At 45.3% G+C, this 24,634-nt stretch overlaps 2 protein-coding genes across 3 annotated transcripts; one reads left to right on the forward strand and one right to left on the reverse strand.

Annotated features, from left to right (window-relative positions):
- The first annotated feature begins 13,092 nt into the window (after positions 1-13,092).
- LOC119268571 (mannan endo-1,4-beta-mannosidase 1-like) lies at positions 13,093-15,461 on the forward strand. Its single transcript, XM_037550228.1, has 3 exons — positions 13,093-13,497; positions 13,669-13,863; positions 14,437-15,461. Exons 1-3 carry the CDS (start codon positions 13,165-13,167, stop codon positions 15,184-15,186), a joined length of 1,278 nt encoding a protein of 425 aa, XP_037406125.1. The 5' UTR covers positions 13,093-13,164; the 3' UTR covers positions 15,187-15,461.
- Positions 15,462-15,515: 54 nt separating this feature from the next.
- On the reverse strand, positions 15,516-23,982 carry LOC119268570 (aspartic proteinase oryzasin-1-like). Of its 2 annotated transcripts, none has more exons than XM_037550226.1 (13): positions 23,524-23,979; positions 23,362-23,422; positions 19,724-19,818; positions 19,514-19,626; positions 19,142-19,310; positions 19,014-19,053; positions 18,852-18,916; positions 18,231-18,344; positions 18,080-18,144; positions 17,080-17,224; positions 16,869-16,988; positions 16,102-16,190; positions 15,516-15,782 (listed from the first exon to the last, which is right to left on the reverse strand). In XM_037550226.1, exons 1-13 carry the CDS (start codon positions 23,842-23,844, stop codon positions 15,698-15,700), a joined length of 1,482 nt encoding a protein of 493 aa, XP_037406123.1. In that variant the 5' UTR covers positions 23,845-23,979; the 3' UTR covers positions 15,516-15,697. The 2 variants fall into 2 exon arrangements, with proteins under 2 accessions (XP_037406123.1, XP_037406124.1); XM_037550227.1 differs by having other exon boundaries at positions 15,520-15,782; positions 19,142-19,250; positions 23,524-23,982.
- Between the last annotated feature and the right edge of the window lie 652 nt (positions 23,983-24,634).

The raw sequence follows: 24,634 nt of genomic DNA on the forward strand, positions 1-24,634 counted from the left end.
AGGGTTAACATGATCTATTCGAATAGCCGCGTCCGCGGTAAAGGACTACTTGGTTGCCTATACAGTTCATAGACAAGTAAATGGAAACTACTAAAAGCCTCAAGATAAGTGTGAGTGCCGAGGATGGCTCTTCCGTAGGAAGACGGAGGCGGATCCTCGGTAGTGTATTGAATTGGTGAGTAGTGGACTCGTGTGCGCAAAAATCATTTCAGTTGGAGTGTCGTAGGATAGCCTAGCCAAGAGTCAAAGCTGGCTTGCTGCAATAACTCCACCAACCCTTCTTGATACTATGCATGTATGTAGGATCTGATGTAAGTCTTGCTGAGTACCTTTGTACTCATGTTGCTATAATCTACATTTTTACAGAAGACGCTGCAACCCCTTCTGATGGGTTCTATGTAGACGTTGACATCAATGAGTAGGCTAAAGACCCAGGTGGTGACCCTGAGCTTGTGAAGGACCACGTAGTATAGCTAGGCTTTCCAAGCCTCTTTATTTTACTAGTTGTCTGTACTCAGACAAGTTACTTCCGCTGCTGGTTTGTATGACTGTATGACTTGTATGTGGGGTCGTGAGACCCGTACCTTTGTGTATGTTATGTATGGCTCACTGAGCCTTAAATAAAGTACTTGTGTCGTAGAGTCATGTTGTGATGCTTCGTTGTATCTGCACATATCGAGCATATTGTGTGTATGATTGAAATGCTTGGTATGTGTGGGATCTGACTATCTAGTTGTTTATCTTTAGTAGCCTCTCTTACCGGGAAATGTCTCCTAGTGTTACCGCTGAGCCATGGTAGCTTGCTACTGCTCTGGAACACTTAGGCTGGCCGGCATGTGTCCTTCTTCGTTCCTGTGTCTGTCCCTTCGGGGAAATGTCACGCTTTGAGTACCGGAGTCCTGTTAGCCCGCTACAGCCCGGTTTACCGGAGTCCTGTTAGCCCAGTGCTACAGCCCGGACCCACTTGCTGATGACCGACACGTTCGAAGCTGGGTCATGGATGCCTGTCCCTGTAAGTCTGTGCCACTTTGGGTTTACGACTAGTCATGTCAGCCCGGGCTCTTTATCATATGGATGCTAGCGACACTTTCATATACGCGAGCCAAAAGGCGCAAACGGTCCCGGGAAAAGGTAAGACGACACCCGTGGGGATACCGTGCGTGAGGCCGCAAAGTGATATGAGGTGTTACCAGCTAGATCGATGTGACATCGAGTCGGGGTCCTGACAGCGTTGGTAGCTTTAGTTGCATTAGCCCAACACACTCATATTGCCATGTTTCATGCATGCATCATATTGTTGCACATTGTTTGGTGATGCCTGTGTATCGTTATCCTTTACGACAGGATCTGTCCCCGAGGAGTACCGTGACTACCCTAACGAAGAACCGTATCCGTGCATCGAACCATCAGGCAAGCAACCAACCATTTGATCATATCGATACAATCCCATGTTCTCGCTCCTGCTCTCTTTTACTGCATTAAGACAACGCGATTCAAACTGTTGTGTGCTACGGTAGTTGAACCCATTTCCTCTGCATGACCTGTCATTGCCACAGTAACTAGATGAAACCCACTAGCATGTGTAGGAGTTGATTGAGCCATATGTATGTGTTGTTCCTACCTTGCTATGCCTGCTATGCTTAGAGTCGTGTCAGGTCTGGTTCATCTGGGTGATGGGCTAGAGTGAAATGATTATGACGGTAATGAGAGTGGTGTGGTGAACACGATTTGGTAAAGGTATCGATGAGAGGCCATGTAGGAGTACATGGTGGGTTGTTTCATTGAAGCCGACCTTAAGCACTGAGATCTGTATGTGTGATTTAAGAATCAGCTACTACCATGCATTGGGCCCGAAACCAATGGACCCTCTCGGCTTCTTATTCACCCTAGTTCTCCGTCCAGGAGTTGCAAGTAGTTTCTGGTGTTTGTAGCCTACTGGAGGCTTAGGTGATTAGGTAGGTCGTGGCCGACACCCACGTTGGGCTTCCGCTTGAAGGTTGCCGAGTACATGTCGTGTAAGCGACGATAAGTGGTGAGAGCGTGTATGAAGAAGTACACCCCTGCAGGGTTAACATGATCTATTCGAATAGCCGCGTCCGCGGTAAAGGACTACTTGGTTGCCTATACAGTTCATAGACAAGTAAATGGAAACTGTTAAAAGCCTCAAGATAAGTGTGAGTGCCGAGGATGGCTCTTCCGTAGGAAGACGGAGGTGGATCCTCGGTAGTGTATTGAAGTGGTGAGTAGTGGACTCGTGTGCGCAAAACCATTTCAAGTTGGAGTATCGTAGGATAGTCTAGCCAAGAGTCAAAGCTGGCTTGCTGCAATAACTCCACCAACCCCTCTTGATACTATGCATGTATGTAGGATCTGATGTAAGTCTTGCTGAGTACCTTTGTACTCATGTTGCTATAATCTACATTTTTACAGAAGACGCTGCAACCCCTTCTGATGGGTTCTATGTAGACGTTGACATCAACGAGTAGGCTAAAGACCCAGGTGGTGACCCTGAGCTTGTGATGGACCACGTAGTATAGTTAGGCTTCCAAGCCTCTTTTATTTTACTAGTTGTCTGTACCCAGACAAAGTACTTCCGCTGTTGGCTTGTATGACTGTATGATTTGTATGTTGGGTCGTGAGACCCGTACCTGTGTGTATGATATGTATGGCTCCCTGAGCCTTAAATAAAGTACTTGTGTCATAGAGTCATGTTGTGATGCTTCGTTGTATTTGCACATATCGAGCATATTGTGTGTATGATTGAAATGCTTGGTATGTGTGGGATCTGACCATCTAGTTGTTTATCTTTAGTAGCCTCTCTTACTGGGAAATGTCTCCTAGTGTTACCGCTGAGCCATGGTAGCTTGCTACTGCTCTGGAACACTTAGGCTGGCCGGCATGTGTCCTTCTTCGTTCCTGTGTCTGTCCCTTCGGGGAAATGTCACGCTTTGAGTACCGGAGTCCTGTTAGCCCGCTACAGCCCGGTTTACCGGAGTCCTGCTAGCCCAGTGCTACAGCCCGGACCCACTTGCTGATGACCGACACGTTCGAAGCTGGGTCATGGATGCCTGTCCCTGTAAGTCTGTGCCACTTTGGGTTTACGACTAGTCATGTCAGCCCGGGCTCTTTATCATATGGATGCTAGCGACACTATCATATACGTGAGCCAAAAGGCGCAAACGGTCCCGGGAAAAGGTAAGACGACACCCGTGGGGATACCGTGCGTGAGGCCGCAAAGTGATATGAGGTGTTACCAGCTAGATCGATGTGACATCGAGTCGGGGTCCTGACACATGCCTTGCTTCACTGCCCGGTTACTGTTGCACTCGTTGCACACCCATACTCGCTCACACCACAATGCACACACGCAGTGCACCTCCCGCAACTCACGCGCATGCACAGGGCCTCACCCAGCTCCAACCGCCTGCCTCACTGTGCTCCACTAACATGTCCGCAAGGCTCCATCAGCTCCTGCCCCGTGCACACCCTTGAACCCCGCATGTTCGCGTGCTTCGCCACAAGAACCCTCACCAGTTCCCGCACGCCCGCCACTATTTTGTAGCCACAACTCGCATATTGGGTGTTACACTGGCTAAGGGTAAAGAGGCAAAAAAACAACATCTGCATGTTGTTCGGTAGCCTACATAGCCTGCGCGGGGCGAAATGAAAGGTGGGTTGTTTGGTTGCCTGCTTCTTTAGGTGAAAACACAAGCCATGGTGTTTGGTTACATGCAACACATGTTGTCTGGTAACCTCTTTGTCGAGGTGGTGAGGTTATCAGCACAGAAAGAGTGTGTAGAACAAACCGAAGACACACACATAGATAGCATATAAACATAGTTCTAAACAAAAGCAAGTAGTTTTAAACATAGTACCGCACTTAAACCAAGCAGTTTCCAAGCAAAGCGGTACGACATAGTCGATGCCAAACTAGCAAGTGCAACAGGGAGTTGTCCTAGACGTTCACGCTGAAGGCGTTGTCGTGCCTCCTGCACTTAGTCACCACTTCAATGTCATCATTGTTGTAGACGATCACCTTGAGTGTGTCGGGAGTCAGCAACTTGAAGGTCATCATGTACCCGATGTTCATCTGGTGGACGGTGGCAAAGGGTACCCAACCCTAATCGAGGGTGACCCTGTCATTCATCGCCCGAATAGTGATCCTCCATGCGCAACTGGTGGATCTTTAGCTTGAACTCCGTCGGCACGACCGGGAAATGTTTTGTGAACTCCAGGGGCATTGGTAGACACTCCAACTTTGGGGCAAGGATGGCCTTGCAGAAGTGAGTTGGCCCACCCTCCTCATGGTAGTGCCCGTAGTTCCAGCACTTGCCGCTGCGGGGCTCCTCCAACACCACGTCATCATCCATGGGCGGCACCACCTCCTTGCCCTTCTCCATTGCTGGCACCACCCCTTCCCTTGTTCTCTGTCTTGATCTGCATTATGAAGAGCACAAAGTTCAAAGGTTGATTGGCATTAAATCCTATCGTCCAACACCCTATATTTACCCACCCAAACGCTCATGACTTACCCAACACCACACTCAATTAACCCTCTCTGACTCTCATTCCTCTTCTACCTCTCCATTGCCCTGAACTCCAAGCCCAACCCCTTCCCCGGGGGCATAGGATGGAGGGCATTCTTCCTCGGGTGCTCGCACCAAATTCGAGAACACCATGGAAGTGTGTTGTTCTCCGATCATCGACATCAGCAAGATCACCCACAGCACTTCGGCAACATCATTCGCTGATCGCCGCCGTCGGTGTGAGAGTGGGAGAATGGAGAGAGGGGAGAGAGCGGTGAGGGAAGGTGAGAATTATTGTCGGTGCTTCGGGAAATAACACGACTTCTCGGGCGTGGCTCCTCGCGTGTAGCCGCCGCCACCCACGTACATCCCGCAATCCTGGCTGTGGAAAAACTGGCGACTCTGAGGTTCCTAGCGGGTCTGGCTGGGAGGTGCTTTGAACATCGTGCGATGCAGGCCAAACAGTGAACACATGTAACCAAACATGCCATTTTCCTCCCGCACGGGCTTGGTTGGGCCTAATACGGGCAACCAAACACGCCCTTTACTCATCCGTTTTGATGAACGGTGTTGGAGGTGCCCTTACATGCATCTTCTCTAGAGATCCATCCAAAGAAATCAATGAGGTAAACTGGACATCTCTCAGAGATGATTGAGAACAACCCAACCTGATAACCGTTTTATCCTCGTAATCTTCTAAGATAAAAGTAATTCGGGGCGAATGTAGTACTAGGCAAATGTTTCCTGCGTCATGATTGACTCAATTAGTGTGTGTCGTCTCTCATGGAGTTCACCCCGGCATACATTTTTTTAGGCGAAAACCGTAGAACAATTGTTCTACGGTATAGTTTTCATTAATCAAAGAGCATATGTATAGAAAAATACAGGGCATGTGCCAAAACCAAAAAAATCTACCACTAACCAATTCCTCTCTTAAAGTTTAAACGAGAAATATCAAGGTCTTCTGTATGCAGTTGGTTAAACAATGGAACCAAGTCTGCCTTAATCACGTCCCAAAAGCATTGATAGAACTCTGAGGGAAAGCCATCCGGACCCGGAGCTTTGTTGTTTTCCATTTGAAACACCTCAGTTCGAATTTCCTCCTCCGAGAACGGGGAGGTTGGGAATTCATTTTCCGCTTCCGTAACTTGAGGGATGTCATGAGTAACAGATTCATCCAACTAAAAATTTGTTTCAACTGAAGGTCCAAAAAGCTCCTTGTAATACTTAGTAATGAAAGTTCTAAGTGGTGCGCCCCCCTCAATTCGGCCTTCCTCCTGGTCAAGCGCGAATATGTGTTTCTTTCTATGTCTTCCATTGGCAAGCATTTGAAAGTATTTCGTATTATCATCACCTTGCATAAGCGAATCCGCCTTGCAACATTGGTACCATTTAATCTCTTCCGCACGTAATAGGCGGGCAATCTTCTCATTTAGATTGCTTTTTTTGCTCAATCTCAACAGCAGACAGAGGCCTGACCTCCGCTGTTTTATCAAGGGAATCGATTAAGATAGATAGTCGCAGTTTTTCTTTTTTGTAAATGCCAGCAGTATGCTTGGCCCATCCATGGAGGAATCGGCGCAAGGCGCGAATTCGATCGTTCCATCGTTGAATGGGTGTGTTACCACGAGGTTGACACGCCCACACTTTCTTAACAAGGTCATGAAATCCCTCTCTAGTGAGCCATCCAGTTCAAATTTAAATTGGTGACGGGTAGAACTTGGGATTGGTTGTCCAAAATCGGTTAGCAAAGGAGCGTGATCTGATAAGGCCTCAATATGTTCTAGAGCTCAAACCGATGCTAGGGGATATTTATATTCCCAGTTGGTGGTAACTATCACTCGGTCAAGTTTTTCAAATGTTGGCACTGGTCGATTATTGGCCCAGGTATACTGATGACCATACATCGTGATCTCCCTCAGATCCAGTCTGTCAATAACAGCATTAAAGAGGAAAGGCCACCTAGTATCAAACCGGTCATTGTTTTTTTCCTACTGATATCGAAGGATATTAAAATCCCCCCCAATTAACATGGGCTGGGGATTGTCTCGACAGGTGTTAACAAGTTCTTTTAGAAATGCAGACTTAAACTCCTCTTGAGCAATGCCATATGCAACCACCAGACTCCAAAGGAAGTTGTTGGACTTGGTTCGAAGGTGGAATTTGATATGATAATCCCCCTTTGACGTGGACAATAGTTGCAAGTAAGTAGAGTTAATACCTAGCAATATTCCACGGGACCTCCCGGTCGGCAGCAATACGTGCCATTCATAATCCAAACCACTTGAAAAGTGGTTGAGAGTACGTGTTGGAAAATCACGTTTGCCCGACTCAGTGATAGCTACAGAGTCCAACGCATGATCCTTTATACAATCGGCAATGTGTTTGTGTTTAGCCAAGTCACCAAGACTTCTGCTATTCCAAAACATGCCTCTCATGCTGAACCAATTTTTTGTTTAGAGACCTTCGCCTTCTTAGAAGAGCGCCCTCTTTTCTTTGTTGAGTTAGACTTGTTCTTACGCACCAACGCGACAAGCTCACAAAGCGTAGTGTCGCGTACAGTATCGTCAAGGTCTACTTCAGTCGTATCTTTAACAAAATGAGAGAGAAGCTTGCCTTTGTGATTGGCATCAGCATCCTCATCCTCCTCATCTGACACGAGAGGGTCAACAAAACTCGACAATTTAGGAGAAACTGTAAGCCGGTCGAACTCCACTTGTTTAAGAGCCTTAACCGAAAAATCTACCTCTTTCTCATTACGTCCTAGTGACACTCCAAGTCTAGTGATATTTGAAGAAACTTCGGATTTATCAAAAGACATAAAAGATTTGCGAGAAGGGGTACCTTCGAAGTCGAGGTTGCGGACAGTCGTGCTACGCATGGCCTTCACCATAGAGTCCTCATCGGTGGCTGTTGAACCATCAGTCCCGATGTAATGACGCCCGCTGCGCCTCAGCGGCGAAGGAGAAACATCGGCCGCCAAGCCCATCCCGGCGCCCTCGAGAGGCGGAGTAGTCTGCTACGGTGATGAAGAAGACATCCCGGCGACCCCGAGAGGCGGAGTAGACTGATGTGGCGATGAAGAAGAAGATCGTATTGCCCAAGATTAAGGAGGCTAATCGTATTCAACAATATCGACCGATTTGCCTTCTGAATGTAGGTTTTAAAATCTTTACGAAGGTCGCAACTAATCAGTTGAACGGGGTGGCTGACCATGTCGTAAAGCCCACTCAAACAGCATTTATGCAAGGCCACAACATATTAGATGGAGTGGTCGTCCTGCACGAAACTATACATGAGCTTCACCGGAAAAGGTTGAATGGTGTCATTCTTAAAATAGATTTTGAAAAAGCCTACGATAAAGTTAAGTGGCCCTTTCTGATGCAAACTTTGCACATGAAGGGGTTTTCACCAAAATGGTGTCGCTGGGTAGAGAGCTTTGTTTCTAGAGGCAGTGCGGCCATAAAAGTTAATGATAACGTTGGCAACTATTTTCAGACAAGGAAGGGGCTTCGCCAAGGGGACCCCGCCTCTTCTATTTTGTTTAACATTGTGGCCGACATGCTAGCTACCCTTGTTGAGCGGGCTAAGCTGGACGGTCAAATCAGTGGTGTCATTCCACACTTGGTAGAAGATGGTCTATCTATTCTACAATATGCGGATGCCACTATCCTTTTCTTGGATCGCGATCTAGACAATGCAAGAAATCTCAAGTTGCTCCTATGTGCTTTTGAGGAACTTTCTGGTCTCAAAATCAATTTTCATAAGAACGAACTCTTTTGCTTTGGCGATGCTGCAGAATCAGCACCTGAGTATGCTAAGATTTTTGGATGTCAGCTCGGGCAGTTTCTGATTCGATATCTGGGTATTCCCATACACTATCGGTGTTTAACTATCACTGAGTGGAAACATGTGGAAGAGAGACTTGAGAAACGTCTAGCCAGTTGGAAGGCCAAACTCTTGTCTTACGGGGGACGTTTGATCTTGATCAATTCTGTCCTAAGCAACATGGTTCTATATATGTTGTCATTCTTCCACCTACCGAAAGGGGTTCTCCAGCGACTAGACTACTTTAGATCCAGATTTTTTTGGCAGTGCGATAATGAATCCAAGAAATATCGACTGGCTAGGTGGAGCATATTATGCAGACCTAAAAGTCAAGGGGGGCTGGGAATTCAAGACCTTGAGATAAAAAATATTGCTCTTCTCAGCAAGTGGGTTTACAAACTACTCTCTGAGAATGGGGTATGGCAGGAAATCATTCGCAACAAGTATGTGAGATCCAATGCCATTTCTCAAGTTCATTGGAAACCCGGGGATTCACATTTTTGGAGTGGCGTGATGAAGGCCAAGGAATTCTTTTTCCAATTTGGGACCTTCTCGGTTAGGGATGGTTCTCAGGTTCGATTCTGCGAAGACACCTGGCTAGGGAACAACCCACTAATGGTGCAATATCTGAGCTTGTACAGGATTGTCGGACATAAATTTGTCACGATCAAACAAGTTTTAGGACAACAAAACCCTGATATTTCTTTCCATAGGGACCTTCTTGGCCCTTGCCTGGCAACATGGAATGAATTACGCACTCGTCTGGAGGACATTCAATTGTCAGGTGAGCCGGACGTTTTTTGATGGAACTTGCATCAGAATGGCAAATTTTCTGTCAAATTCATGTATGATGCAATGGTTCATTATGACGTTCCAGTTGATAACAGGAAATTGTGGAAGCTCAAAATTCATTTAAGAGTGAAGATTTTCCTCTGGTTTCTACATAGAGGAGTCATCCTAACTAGAGATAATCTGGCACGACGAAACTGACATGGTTTAAGAGATGTGTCTTTTGCCAACATGACGAGACTATTAGACACTTATTCTTTGAGTGCAAATTCGCTCGGGTAGTTTGGGCCATAGTTCAAGTAGCTTCTAATTTATACCCACCACGTAGTGCACGTAATATGTTCGGCAACTGGTTGCGGGGTATTGATAAACAATTTTCTGCACATATTCTTGTAGGAGCGGCGGCCTTATGCTGGGCACTGTGGCTTACCAGGAATGATGTGATCTTTAATAACAAATCTGTCTCATCCTCTATGCAGGTTATTCATGTTTGTACACGATGGCTCCGTACTTGGTCTATCCTGCAGAGGCCGGAGGACAAGGACCTTTTTATAATGGCGTCTACACGGTTAGAGCGTTCGGTCAGGGAGGTTTTCTACCCCCATGGATGGCGGTGTGATCTACGGATAGGGTCTGCCGCATCTTAGCCTCGACATGATTTATTTGCTTTGCTTTGTACCGAATTATTTTTATTCTTATGGCACTCTCGACTTTTTGGATGTGTGCATCTAGCTATGCAGAGGCCGGGCTTTCTTTCGATGCGATTGTATCACCTCGATATATTTATTTAATAAAATGTCCTTTATCGGAAAAAACCAATTCCTCTCTTAGGGAAACCTCATGGAATTAAGATGTGTGTAAGTGAGCTACTTTGTGCTGTAGGGGGACAAGGTCTGTTTTAAGTAGCACCCTCCAGAAGGAGAGACTTGGATTGATCTGTCAAAAAAATTTGTCATTCCTTTGCATCCAGATCTGCCAGCAGGCTATAATAATTAAGTTCATACAAACTTGAATGTGCTGCTAGACCCGGAAGCCCACGGCTCCTCTGATCTGCTGATCATCGCCATTTGCCGGTGCCGACGTTCGAGCAGCCGCTTACTGCCTCGCAGGAAGATTGGAATAAAAAGGTTCAAAAGGGCATTGCCACACGCGACAAGATGGGACTGAAAGAAAAGAGCTCGAGGTGTGCAGTGTGGGAAATGGGCGAAGGAAAAAAGAAGGCGTCGGTGGAGGGGCATGCAATGCGGCAGGGCCCCCACTTATTATCGGCGCGGCGGACGGACGGACGGGGCGGTGCAGAGATATGTGGGAGGGAGGAGGCACCGCGAACGGAGGACACGGGACTCCTCTTCTCCACATGGGGGCGTACAGTAGAGGTCTAGAAGAGGAAGGGGCGGGGCCATTGATGTGCTGTGCGGCCAGATGCGGCGCGGTCCCTCCGCTCCGGCGTAACCACCACCTTCTTGATTCCAACCCACGCAACGCAACGTACCAAAATCTCTCGTGTCCTCCCATCAGATGTTCAAGTTTTTTTACGCGCCGAAGCAGAAGCGAAGGCCATGGATTTGCTCGCGGCTACGTACAGAGTGGGGTGCCTGTGTTTTATCACTTTGGAGTTTGGACTAGGGCACCCGGTGCGCAACCAAGAGCGGCATGTCGGTTGCATTGATCGTCACGGGCTAGTACTACGAGGTCGGCACGTCGTTCCACCGGCCATCTCTTTCCTCCCACCTCCCATGTCCATGTGCCTCCACATGCGCGGAAATGTATGTACACGGAATTCAGAATAGGACGTCTGTGCTCTACCACGGTGTCGATATTTACCGCAGCTAGTACGTACAGTACGCCGGATTCAGCGTTTGCAGAGACGGGACAAATAAAGAGAGGTATGCCACACCGCAGTTAAGCATCGTCACTTACTGCACGAACATCCAAAGCCATCGTCACCTCTTCCTTCCTTTTTTCTTTCTCGAAAATACCTCTTCCTTCCTTGAGAGCCGAGGAACAAACTAAGTTTCAGGAAGGCACTCATGATTGCTCCTCAAATGGCGTTGCAGATAGGGTGCCTGTCTTTATCAGAATCGCACCTTCAAACACTGAAATGGAGCGATATGCAGTTATGCACATACAGGGTAGCAGGAGTCGATCAGGGCCACATACTATTACTAGAAGAGATCACACGCGAGTCGCTACAGACCAATTGCAGCTATTCTTTTCTTTTTCTACCTTCACGCAGTGAGCGACGCGAGCGTGGCGGGGCAGTTCATCTTCATCGCGACCAACCGTACATTACTAGCTCAAGGACAAGAGTGAAGCACGTGGGATTAGCTTACCGGTGGACTTTTTTTTCGAAACGAAGGTAAAAAGATTTGGTTAACGGAAAACCAGGCAAAAACCGTCACAATCCGTTGAGCGGTACACATAGTATACCCCACACACTCCTTTCTAAAGAGGGCTTCGTCGAACTAGCACACATGCGTCATTAATCCCGAGCAAGCGACTCTAACTTGATCATAAACAAGTATCAACCCAACCCATTCCATAAGGGTCATGTGAAGATAAATGAAGATTTGCACCATTACTCAGCCACTCGCGTCCAGGACGACGCAACACCGGCTCCGATGGAGAGCTACGAAGAACTATGTAGCGGCTGGTGTGCCAGTAGGGTGAGTTGGCAACAAGGCTTCTATGGCAACGATGGCGGTGGTGAGCGAGGCCGGAAACACGACAATGGTTGTATTAGTCGGCTCTTTTTTTTGTGTTTGTTGGATTGCTTTGGTTTGTTTGTTGCTGTGAAATCGGAGCTGCGGCGGCGGGCCCCTGTGGTAACGATGACGAGCAGCAGGTGGTCTATTCGGTGGTCTTTATGGCAGGGGGGCCCTCCAACTGACTCCCCCCTCTCCTTTCAAAGATGAAGCCCTCAAGAACGGCATGACGCAGTATGCCGTCATCATCCGATCCATGAATGCACAGATCCGAGGTTTCCCTTGAAGAAAGGGTCGGTATAGAGATGAGCGCTTCACCACGGCAACACCTTCAAAAAGATTGCGACGCCCACAAACGCCACCGTCGCGGCTTCGGCCATAACCGGAGTCAAGCTTTCGCCCCATGTCGTCGCACCACACCCATACCTAACCAACTGAACCTCCAGCAATGCATCACCATCTGTCGACGGAGAACAGCAAGGAGCCGCCTAGTCAGCCGCACTGTGCGGAGGCCGCAAGCGTCCAGCCATCAAATCCAGCCGGCAAACCACGACTGGCCATATCCAAGACTTCCCACCGCGGACTGAAGCCATCGCGCCCTGCCAGCACCGTGATGACATAATGTTCGAAAATTCTAAAAAAAATGCATACTGGCAAATGTATGTCCACGGCACAAAGTTTTGTGTAAAAAAATATTTTTGTTTTGTCTCAGTAAAAAAGATAAATTTTACTGCTTCTAAATAGCGTTTCACGGCATAAAATTTTGTCTTTTTTGCACAGGCTACAAAAAAAAATTGTTTTTCTGTGAAACTTTCTGCACACACATAGAATATGGAGATGTCCGCACGCATTTTTTTTTAAATTTTAACATTGCAAAATGTGTTTTTTAAAATGAGTTCATATGTATCCGGGTTCATCCATGCACTTCTCGGCTTGAGATGGATTTGGTAAACCCTACCGAGGACCGCAAAACCGTACTGTTCTACCATCGTGTCCTTTTCACTACCCCATGTGAGGTGCCAATAAATTGCTTCCATGCGCCGGTACCGACGAAGTTAATGTCCCCCTCTCCACCCCCACCCGCGTAACGAACCCAAACTGTAGCTCAAAAAACAGCTCTGTGCACAAAATGGAACACCAAAGACCCCCTGACAAGTGGGTCTCCATCGTCTACAGTCTGAGATTTACTCAATGGCGCGACTGTGAAACGAAGCCTTGTAAGCTCTGGTCTATTTAAGCACCCACTGAGCTTCAGCTCACCGCCACTGCCATCCAGTTTCAGAGTGCGCAACCTAGCACGAAACCTCCCAGAAGAAATGAGGCTTCGTCATGGAGCACCAGTTGCTCTGTCCGTGCTCGTGCTGCTGTGCGTCCATGGAGGACAAGAAGCGGAGGCTGCGGGAGGCGGGTTCGTGAGGGCGCAGGGCACCCGCTTCGTCATCAACGGCAGCCCCTACTACGCCAACGGCTTCAACGCCTACTGGCTCATGACCATGGCCGCCGACCCCGCGCAGAGGGGCAAGGTCACCTCCGCGCTCAGCCAGGCCGCGGCCCGCGGCCTCTCCGTCGCCAGAACCTGGGCCTTCAGCGACGGCGGCAGCAATGCGCTGCAGTACGCCCCCGGCAGCTACAACGAGAACACCTTCAAGGTCCTTGCCGGCATTTTGCTAAACTTTTCTCTTCGTAACTTGTACTTTCTGAAACATTCGGTTTATTGGATCATTTGGTTCCTTTCCTTCAGCTGCTATATAATTCGCCTATGATTCTGTTTCCCTGAGAGGATTTTTGTTTGTTGTTGCTGTTGTTGTTTGTGCGTGCAGGGGTTGGATTTTGTGCTGTCTGAGGCTAGGAAGAATGGGATTAAGGTGATACTGAGCCTTGTGAACAACTACGACACTTTTGGAGGGAAGAAGCAGTATGTAGAGTGGGCAAGAGGGCGGGGGCAGGCCGTCGGATCTGAAGATGACTTCTTCACCAACTCTCTTGTCAAGGGCTTCTACAAGAACCATGTCAAGGTACTATAAACAAGAACAAATCTTGAGTAATTTGCAACGTTTTTTTGCAAGATTTTACCATCTTTATTTAACCATTATTTGGTCCTTTCTCGATGAAGTAAAGATGCTTGGTTTTCTTCTTATTATTACGTGGGAGAAATTACAAGATTTTGTGGAGTATAGTTGGCAATCCTTGTTCTTGCTTTTGCTTTTGCTTTTGCTTTGTGGTGTAGGAGTATTACTTTTTAGAAAACATAACCGTGAAACCCTTCCAGGGGATAAATATTCACCATTGACAAGTACCACCAAGGTCAAAATAACGTAGAGTAACTACTTAACTGTTTTGCTCTGCTCAGTACGTAGTATGTCTACACCGGGGCACCGAGAGTGTCAGTATTCCGACGATTTTTTTTTAATTTTAATTCGTGGGAATACTGTTAGATGGATGCTTCTGGACACCAGACGACTAGTCAAACACCACTCGGCTGGGCCGTGCTCCTACTGACTCTCACTGCGACATGATGATACCTCTCTGAATCTCTTTATTGGCACTCCCGGCACGCTCGTGACAACTTTACTTTTGCATCATGGAAGACGGTGCTGACGAGGGTGAACACGGTGACCGGGGTGGCGTACAAGAACGACCCGACGATCCTGGCGTGGGAGCTGATGAACGAGCCCCGGTGCCAGTCCGACCTCTCCGGGCGGACCATCCAGTCGTGGATCAGGGAGATGGCGGCGCACGTCAAGTCCATCGACGGCAACCACATGCTGGAGGCCGGCCTGGAGGGCTTCTACGGCGCGTCCTCGTCCCGGGCCGCCTCCGTGAACCCGGCCGGGCGCCAGGTGGGCACCGATTTCATCGCCAACAACCAGGTCCCCGGCATCGACTTCGCCACCGTGCACTCGTACCCGGACCAGTGGCTGTCGAGCTCCGACGACCAGGCGCAGCGGAGCTTCCTGGGCAGGTGGCTGGACGCGCACATCGCGGACGCGCAGGGGACGCTGCGCAAGCCGCTGCTGATCGCCGAGTTCGGCAAGTCGCAGAGGGACCCCGGGTTCAGCAGCGCCCAGCGGGACGCGCAGTTCGGCATGGTCTACGCCAAGATCTACGAGTCAGCGCGGAGGGGCGGCCCCACGGTGGGCGGGCTCTTCTGGCAGCTCATGGCCGACGGCATGGACTCCTACGGGGACGGCTACCAGGTCATCTTCGCGGAGGCGCCGGCGTCCACCACCGGCGTCATCACGGCGGAGAGCCGCAAGCTCAAGATGCTCGGCAAGGCGTTCGCGCGGGCCGAGCGCGCCAAGCGGGACGCGGGCGGGAAGGTCACCGGTGGCAATTAGAGAAGACCACCGACCACGACTACAACAAAGGATAAGAATGCGTGCTTTCTTTCGTGTGTGAGTGAGTCAAGTTCTCCTCGAGATGATTCAAGATTATTCATCCGGGAGAGAAGGAGTAATATTTGTCATCCTTCTTGCTACCTTCCTTGGGAAGAGGACATGTTTTCTTCAGTGTTTTTGTGGATCACGAGATAGCCAAATGTGGACTGATCATCATGGCTTCGGAAGAAGCAGCCGGTGATTAGAACCTTGATCATACTGGCTTTTAGTTTTTATCCATCTTGATCTTAGTGAAAATCACTTGCGAAATACTGGAAGCCGGTGACTAATGAGTATGAAAGCCTGCCTCATTATATTGGACAAATCATAACAGACAGGTTTATTATTATCTCGGATCATACGAGCATTATTAAGCATGTAACATATGCACACACATGCTTTGCATGCCCAAGACCAAACCGACCTGAAGATTAGACAGCTCTGCGGCTCATCCGCCCACCACGGGGGAACCCTATGCCGCCTTCGCGAACCCAATCTTCATGTTGCCATAGTCGAAGACGGTATGGTAGGCTCCCATGAATATATCGCCCAGGATCCTAGGACAGCAAGTTCTCACTGTCAGAGTCGTGGACAGCAGTTTCGTGGAGCATTTACTTTCAGTATTTCAAGGGTGTTTAGCACTCCAACGGCTGCAGATAAATCTCACAGATGAAGAAACCTTAATTACTAATAACCCGTTTGTGTTATGAGAGTTCAATAGTACTCCCTCCATAAACTAATATAAAAGTGTTTAGATCACTATTTTAGTAATCTAAACGCTCTTATATTAGTTTACGTAGGGAGTACTACACTAAGATGGGGTCAACGTGGATAAAAGCAAGAGGCTCTGAGAATATAAGGGGTGCATAATTTTACCAGAGAGGGCCACGGGGACGAGGAATGTCCATGGCCGTGAATCCGCTGATGCACTGGGTAGCATCCCCCTCACCGATCTTCAGGATATACTAACAACGGAAATCAAAAGTGAAACAAATTCAGTTTACTGCAAATAAAAACAGAATATACAAATCTGAACGTATGACAACCACTTGCATAGAGCACTCAGAATTTTGACTAAGAAAGTAAGTAGTACGTAATAGCTGTAGCAGTCCCCTATATGTAACCTTCGCCACCAGTTTGTGCACTATGGTCTCCACAGGTTGTTGTTTCCTTTCCGGTCGTACTAATTTAGTTGCAGTTACCAAACATAAAACTGAATGACCAGTCTTAACTATGACTCTATGAGTGGAGTAATAAGCCTTGTGTGTCTCTTAAACTTTCATGTACAAGCAAAAAAAAATTAATCAAAATCATGCTTAGCTTCATACATCAGTGTCAGTACGCCTGTGTGAAACCCTAAGAGAACTAGTCTACATTTATTTTTTGAAAATGAAAAAGACCCTAGCAAGAGAACTGATCTACTGAAACTTACATGCCTGTGTGTCTAATATGTTCTTTCCAAGAGTATTAATTTCGAAAAGTATAGGACCAAGTCTACAACATGGATGAAAGGACTGAATAATCTTCATCTCGAATGTTTTAAAAAAAATGACAGTATTTGCTAAAATTCTAAACATGATAGCTAATGTGGATGTAGTTCCACACAGAAAATGCGCAATGTAATAACCATAGAAAAGCAGTACTTGCTCTGGTGTCAGCACAAACTGTTTGCCCCCGATGGAGAAAGCGATGTCAGGCATGGATGCAAGTCTGCCGCAGTCCACAGATGATTCTCCCATAGGGCTAGGAATACGGTCACATAGCTGCAAAGTTGAATCAGTTTGCCAAAGTTTGTAAAACTGTGTTACGATGTGATTCTCTCACTGGTGTTACAAGATATACTAGGAAACATGCCTGATTAATGTACTTAAAAATAAGATCCTGAGTTTGATTCTTTGCAAGTTGGTTCGTCATCCATACAACAGCCATCTCACAAGCATGGCACATGACATCATTTGATCTCCCACCTTCATGATCTAGCACACTTCGACTACCAGCCCTGCCATCACATTACATGCGGAGACAATGTATATAATATGAAAGGTACATCAATAAAACAATGTGAAAAGTAAAAAGGACGTGAAACCGACTTCATGCACTTAAGCTATGTTTCTTAAGTGCCGGTTAGGGAAAAAATTGGTGAAGTTTTGGTAATCAAAACTGTAGCAAAAGAATTGGGTCCAATTTGAGAACCCACGGTAAAAATAATTTTCTAACACAAAAGTGCCATGCAGACATAAACTCGGCTCTGCATTGTTGGTTCTAATCCCGACGCCGAATCTCATATCCCCAATGGAGGCTTTTTTTTTTGAGAATGACTTTTTTTTGAAGTGCCAGATTTTGAATTTGGCCAAAAAAAATCCATAAATTTAATACTCTGGTACTTGCATTGGCATCATCCATAATCAAGTGACCACTAATTTGCAGCTAATTGCAAGTGTAAATACTAAGTCTATACATCGACATGAAAGGTGCAACATTTTTTGATCTAATCAGTCCAAACCATCTAGAAGATTGATCAAATGGATGAGAAAATAAGTGGGGACCTTGTACTTTGTAATTACTCACACACTAATTACTCTCTTATTTGCACAAGTATTCTTTTAATTTTATCAAATGATTTTCCTTTACTACTCGATGTTTCAGTCCCATCTTTTTCTGGTTCAGTTTACAACTTGTGTTATTGTGCACGGTGCTCTCTAGATCCCTTCTCTCGGCTATGTATGAAAATATATATAATTCATGTGATAGACACACCTCCTCTCAGTTACATATGTCAGTATATATTTAGCTGCATATATATTTGTGTAAGATGTGCATGAGTGTGAAAAGTACAAGAGTTCCCAACTCTTACCTTACACCTTGTGTTCCATCTGGAGTACATAGACCGACTAAAGAGCATATTTTTGATGGATCCATCTGCATCATAGACCCGAAAACAATATATTTATAATCCTAACATAGGACTAATCAAACAAAAAAGGTTCCTCTGAAAATGTTCGAACCTCCTTTAACAGCAGATCTAGGATCCGTTGCCCATACTGAGAAACAACGGCCTTGCACTCTTGGCTGACTACCCCAGGTGCACCGATCTTTTCATTTATTTGAGTAATTATCGCCTGCATATTTCAATGTTGAATCACTAGGTTTAATACACATAATGATTAATCTAAAAATGGAATATGCACCCACCAGAGTAGAAACTATAAAGCATAGATAAGGATATGCACATATCATGCTTTAAATGGTCTACCAGGTTCTATTTCACTGATCTTCACATTCTGTAATGTACCTATTGATCCACACATGCTTTTAGAAGTTTTTAGTTACTAAATTTATTTGTAATAGTTCAAGAGCATCATGCAATTTTTTTAATGTCGTAGTGCTTGCCCTTCAGGTGTAATTACCATAATTTAATCAAAATAGAGTCTATAAATATAATTTATCAAAGCATACACCTTGTTACAATGCATATTTCCTCTGCTAAAAGGTAAAACTCGAACCGAAAGCTTATGTTAAGGAATAACTCCTTTAGGTTGCTACAAATGTTTATTGTGCTGACTTGATATTGTGAAGCCATTTTCCTTGTTTATGGAGATTAAGATAAACAGAGGTCACAGCCATACCGTGGGACCAGAAAGCAATGAAGTTCCAGAATCTGCTATAGCTGCACAGCGAGACGCACATAATCCTAGTACATAGAGAGTATAAGAAAAATATTATAAACACTTTGTTATATACATGTACATTGGGCATGCGTACTTTTTTGATAGGTCAGAGGTTACTACCTGTGGAATTTCCTCCAATCAAGACATCACCCATATCAAACTGCAAAAAGCAAGTCAAAATTTATCAGCACAAATCAGTTACCACCTTTTGAATTTTAAAATTACTCAACTAAGTGAAAGAGATCCACCTGCCAGTATCCCTTCCTAGTAACAGGGACATATGTATGATCTCCGTTATGATGATTAGGATCAATTCCTCCAAACACAATTTCTCCCCCTTGCCCTTCACCGGCATGCCTGTTCAACCACAATGAGAAAATAGGGCTACTAACTAGGCCTTGGCTAACCATGTTATACCTACAGGTTTTGTTGTGATGTTAGGGATAACGAATATGGTCTACATTTTAAGTAAGATATGCCAATAAATCAGAATAACCCTGAGTGCGGTATGTGCATCTTAATAATACACCATAAATTTTGCATAAAGTAAAATATTCACATCTACTGGTGACATCACCACCAAATATGTACAAGATATTTAGATGGAGAGACTTGCTCACCAGACAGGTACAACATCACCTTTCGAGATTTCTTTAAACCCAAGACCAAAAATGCCATCAAATTTTGCAACCATAAAAGTAATACTTGGTTCCCTGGTAGCTTCAATAAAATCCTAACATGGTAACATAATGAAATTAGTATACTCTAAAATGGGATGCACAGGATCAGATAGCATAAAATAAGTGTGCAATTCAGATGCAGGCATAAACCTGATTTTTCACAACTACATCACCAACTTGCACATTGTCCTGGCTAACATAGCCAGAAATTGCACCAGTTCCATACTGAATTGCAACTATTTTTCCTGCCAAGAGGGGAAATAGAAATTACATTCTCGAATTAAACATAATTTGCCTGCTTGCTACAAGTTAATGTAAAAAAAAGCCTAATGCCCAATTGGCTAAAAAGATCCTAATATAAGAAACATGCACGGAAAGTGTGTTAGAGCATCTCCAAAGGATTACAAAAAAAAAACTCTCCCAATAAATGGCTATTGGGGCTCTCCCAATAAATTTCCGGAGGGTTTCCAGGTGGAGTATTTTTTCAGAGCCCCAATAAAAGTTTTATGCCTAACTGTGATCATTAATTCTATATGCCTAAATTTGACCATTAATTTTATCAATAAAAAGTGAGTTATATGCCACAAAAATTATGTCATTGGATGCACATTTGAAAGAACTTTCCGATGATATACTTTTGATAACATATAATCTATATTTTGCTGACCAAAATTATAAATCAAAGTTTGACACGAAAGTGGCCTTGTATACAGAAATGGAGGGGGTATTATTATCTTATTATTAATATTGTTGTTGCTGCTGCTATGATGGTAGTTGGTAGTACTTATTTATTTCTCTATTAGCAGACTATACAAAAGAGGAAAGCTATAACTTTTGATGCAAACAGTAGCTAAATCAATGGCTACCACTAAACTCTTTCATGTTATTAGTTTATAATTTCTCCATTCTATCACATGTGTGAATAATGAATAATGTATTGACTAAGCTGGCTAAACGTTGAAAGAGTACAATATAAAGCAGTCTCAATATCACCCTAGCAATGAAATAATCCAGCCAAACAAGAAATATGTACCAGTGATAATTATTTTGGCTTAACACCCTATCAATACTTGAACACATAATTTGTATTTTTGACTAGCTTGTGCAAAAACGCTGGTGGCCTTTAAAAACATAAAGATTGATAAGAAGTTGAAAGTAAATTTTGTCTCATGTTTAAAAAAAAGAAAATTTGGTCTCTCTGATGTGTAGCTAAAATCTGAATAACTTAGAATAAAAAATTCAGATATTAGATAAAGTTTTATTTTATTTCAAAAAGCAAGACTATATTCACTCCGAGGCTCTTCTTCCTGGTGTACATCCCATATTCCCTTTAAAGCCAGCTTCAAAAAATTCAACAAAGTTGCTAACCATGCCGTCCGGCCATCTCAAACGACTTTCATGCAAGGTAGAAATATACTCGATGGAACTGTAATCCTACATGAGACCATTCACGAGATGCACCGAAAAAACATTAGTTGAGTAGTTTTCAAGATTGACTTCAGAAAGGCCTATGACTAGGTCAAATAATCATTCCTTCAACATGCCCTAATAATGAAAGGATTCTTCAATAATTGGCGATAGTGGATCCAAAATTTTGTTACTGGAGGCAGTGTGGCTGTCAAAGTCAATAATGACGTAGGCCATTACTTTCAGACGAAAAGACTACAACAAGGTGATTCCATGTCTTCAATTTTATTTAACATCGTTGATGATATGTTGGCTATTCTAATTGATTGTGTCAAGCAGGATGGTCAAACTGCAGGAGTAGTACCACACCTTGTGGATGGTGGCCTCTCTATTTTATAATATGTCGATGATACAATTCCTTTTATGGTACATGACCTGGATAAGACTCGAAATCTAAAAATATTGCTTTTAGCATTTGAGCAAATGTTGGGCCTTAAAATTAACTTCCATAAAAATGAATTATTTTGCTTTGGAGAAGCCGGTGAGGTGGTGGCTGAGTATGATGACATGTTTGGTTGTGCGCAAGGCCAATTTCTGATTAAATATTTAGGAATACTGATTCATTATCGACGTCTCACTAATGTGGAGTGGAAACATGTAGAGAAGCACTTAGAGAAACGGTTGAGCAGTTAGAAAGACAAGTTGCTCTCTGTTGAAGGATGACTGGTCTTGATCAACTCTGTCATCATAAATATGGTTCTCTATATGCTTTTTGTCCAACTCCCAAAATGAACTTGCTGATTATTTCGAATCCAGATTCTTTTGGCAAGGGACAGTGAAAATAAAAGGTCCAAACAGGCCAAATAAAAGTGTGGTTTGTAGACCGAAAGACCAAGGTGGGCTTGACATTCATCCCCTACGGGTCAAGAATGACGACTTACTAAGTAAATGGTTGTTCAAACTACTTATTGAGGATGAAGTTTGGCAAACCCAGCTACGCAGTAAGTATGTAGGGAAAAATGACGTGTTCCGGGCCTATTGAAAACCTGGTGACTCACACTTTTTGGGTTGGTTTAATGACGACGAAGAAACATCTTTTTTTCTTTGGATTCTTCGTAATAAAAGCCGAGCCAGAGATTCGTTTCTGCGAGGACAACTGGTCAAAAAATGCCAGCCTTCGAGAAAAATATCCATCTTTGTACCACATTGTGCGTGATAAGAATGATACTCTTGCGCATGTGCTCAATTCATTTCCGCTGAATATTTCTTTCAGGCAGGATTTGATTAGCCCTCCGTCTTATGTCATAGCAAAATATGTTAGGAATCGATTAACCTAACACAAGGATGTGCCGTTTTTCACTGAAACCTCACTACATATGTGCTCTTCATAGTCAACTCTATGCACTACGTATTCACGCATTCAGTGGTCCCAGTGGATAATAACAAGAAAATTTGGATATCAAAGATTTTATTAAAAGTTAAATCTTTATGTGGTATCTTTGGAGTGGAGTTGTGCTAACTAAAGACAATCTCGCTCGACGCAACTGGCAAGGAAGCAAGAAATGTAACTTTTACACTCACACCAAGACAATCAAACATCACTTTTTCCAATGCAAGTTTGTCCGTTCCACGTGACCAGTCATCCAAATAGCATCCAATTTGGATCCGTCCACAAGTGTTGCCAATATTTTGATCATTGGTTGGACGAAATTTTAGATAGGTTCAGAACCATAATAAGGGTGGGAGAATATGCCTTATTATGGGCACTTTGGCTATACAGAAATGATTTGATTTTCGTAGGCAACAACACATGTCCTTTGCGGTTTATTTTCTGTTTTACACACTCGCTTCATGCGTGGTCTATGCTACACTGGACGGAGCACCAACCGTTGTTCAAGGTGGTGTATGCGGTTGGAACGGGTGGCCAAGGAGGTCTTTACCCAACATGGGTGGTAGTATAATCTTCAGATTGGTCCACCACCTCCTTCAACATAGGCATAGTATCCGTTGTATATGACTATACTGCTGATCAGTGGCGGAGCTTGCACAAAATGGTTGGGCGGGCCAGGCTGTTAAGATTGCTACTAGCTGGTATGCTGGCTATAATAAGAGGATCTCCAGAGCTGGGTGAGCCATGACCCATTTGGCCTTGCCTAACCTCTGCGAGTGTTGTTGATATGTCACATTTTTTATCTTCTTCTGTCAGTTTGTTAGTGTTTTGCATCTTATTTATGCAGAGATGGAGTGTTGTTCATCATGCTTTATATCCGCTTGATACTATATTTTGTGTTAACAAAAATGCTCTTTATCGAAAAATCAACAAAAACAAAATACTGTGGAGCTTGAGAAGAGATTACGATAGGAAGGGCCAAGGCACAAACCATTCTTCTTGTACGTGCTGGACCGCTTGGCCTTGTAGCTCGCATGGAAGTAGCATGCAATCTGCAGCATAAATCACAAAACGCGCACTCCAGATTAGTTAGTATGATAAACCAAACTGTGTAGAACCCTGAATCACGGCAGCCAACACGGGCGGGGCGCACCGAGAGGAAGCACTTGGAGGAGGGCACCCAGAGGTTGGAGCTGCCTGTGTCGAAGATGACGGTGAAGTTCTGCGGCGGCGTTCCGATGCCGATCTCGCCGTGGTACTGAGCGTTGTGGTAGTTCTTCAGTGCCACGACGTGGCCCTTTGCCTCGGCGTCATCTCCGGTGAGGCGGCCAGCGACGAGGACGACGCCGTTCTCGTCGACTGGTCGCTTCTTCAGCGCGATGCGGACAAGGCCCTCCGCGGGCGTGGCGAGGAGGGCATGGAGGAGCACGTTGGAGAGGAGGAGGAGGTGGAACACGAGGCGGCCAGTTCCCATGGTTGCGCCGCGAGCTGCAAATTACAGAGAGAGAGAGAATACCGATGAAGTGAGACCGGAAAAGGAGCAGACCACTCTGGGGCGGGGGGTGTCAATTTATGAACTTGATTGGTGTGGCTATATGATCACCCAATATGTCGCAAATTCTGCGTGATTGATTGAAAAAGTTGATCCAGGAAGATACTGGACCACGGTTGTGTTCACGCAACAAAAAGGTTTTGCAGCTTGTACCATTCCCACAAAAAAGACAGAATTTTGCTTGTGCGTGCAGTGTACTAGTGTCTACCGCACGGTTCACAAATCTCACAAAGCACGAGCAGAAACTCTCTTGTCATGTTTGCAAAAGGGGAAAGTTCCAAGAACAAAAATCTCCTTCTTGATGACATTCATTGGATTCTTGCGGATTCGCCCGCCACACCACGTCCAGATGGACATAGGAGAAATGATTCAATTGTTTTTTTTTTGGAGATCAGACAAGTGTGTACTTCACTTGATCATGCCTTCTGCTTGTGATCACCCTTCTACACGTCGATCTGAGTTGGGGAACCGTGTGAGCTCACCAATTTCGTGTTGCTGCATGCATACTTTGAGAATGCATACAAAGACTACTGTTTTGCTAATAGTTTGCAAAAACATCAATTTTGACTTTTTGAGTAATCCGCCGTCGGCCCCTCTTCTTCTCACCGCAGCCGCTGCCCTTCTGCTGCCGCTGCATCTCTCCCTCCCAAGACCGCCGCCCCATCTTGCCGCCATCACTGCTGCTTCCAGCCGCCGCCGCCGGCCCCTCTTC

Source organism: Triticum dicoccoides, chromosome 3A (genome assembly GCF_002162155.2).
Source record: "Triticum dicoccoides isolate Atlit2015 ecotype Zavitan chromosome 3A, WEW_v2.0, whole genome shotgun sequence".
In the NCBI taxonomy this organism is placed as follows: Eukaryota; Viridiplantae; Streptophyta; class Magnoliopsida; order Poales; family Poaceae; genus Triticum; species Triticum dicoccoides.

What these genes read in the sequence shown, in the direction of transcription:
- LOC119268571 (XM_037550228.1), top strand. Translation starts at nt 13,165, where the DNA reads ATGAGGCTTCGTCATGGAGCACCAGTTGCTCTGTCCGTGCTCGTGCTG. An exon ending in ACAACGAGAACACCTTCAAG is followed by an intron (nt 13,498 to 13,668) that starts GTCCTTGCCGGC and finishes TTGTGCGTGCAG; the next exon opens with GGGTTGGATTTTGTGCTGTC. An exon ending in TCTACAAGAACCATGTCAAG is followed by an intron (nt 13,864 to 14,436) that starts GTACTATAAACA and finishes GCATCATGGAAG; the next exon opens with ACGGTGCTGACGAGGGTGAA.
- LOC119268570 (XM_037550226.1), bottom strand. Translation starts at nt 23,844, where the DNA reads ATGGGAACTGGCCGCCTCGTGTTCCACCTCCTCCTCCTCTCCAACGTG. An exon ending in GGTGATGTTGTACCTGTCTG is followed by an intron (nt 19,311 to 19,513) that starts GTGAGCAAGTCT and finishes CAAAACCTGTAG; the next exon opens with GTATAACATGGTTAGCCAAG. An exon ending in CTAGGAAGGGATACTGGCAG is followed by an intron (nt 19,054 to 19,141) that starts GTGGATCTCTTT and finishes TGCTTTTTGCAG; the next exon opens with TTTGATATGGGTGATGTCTT.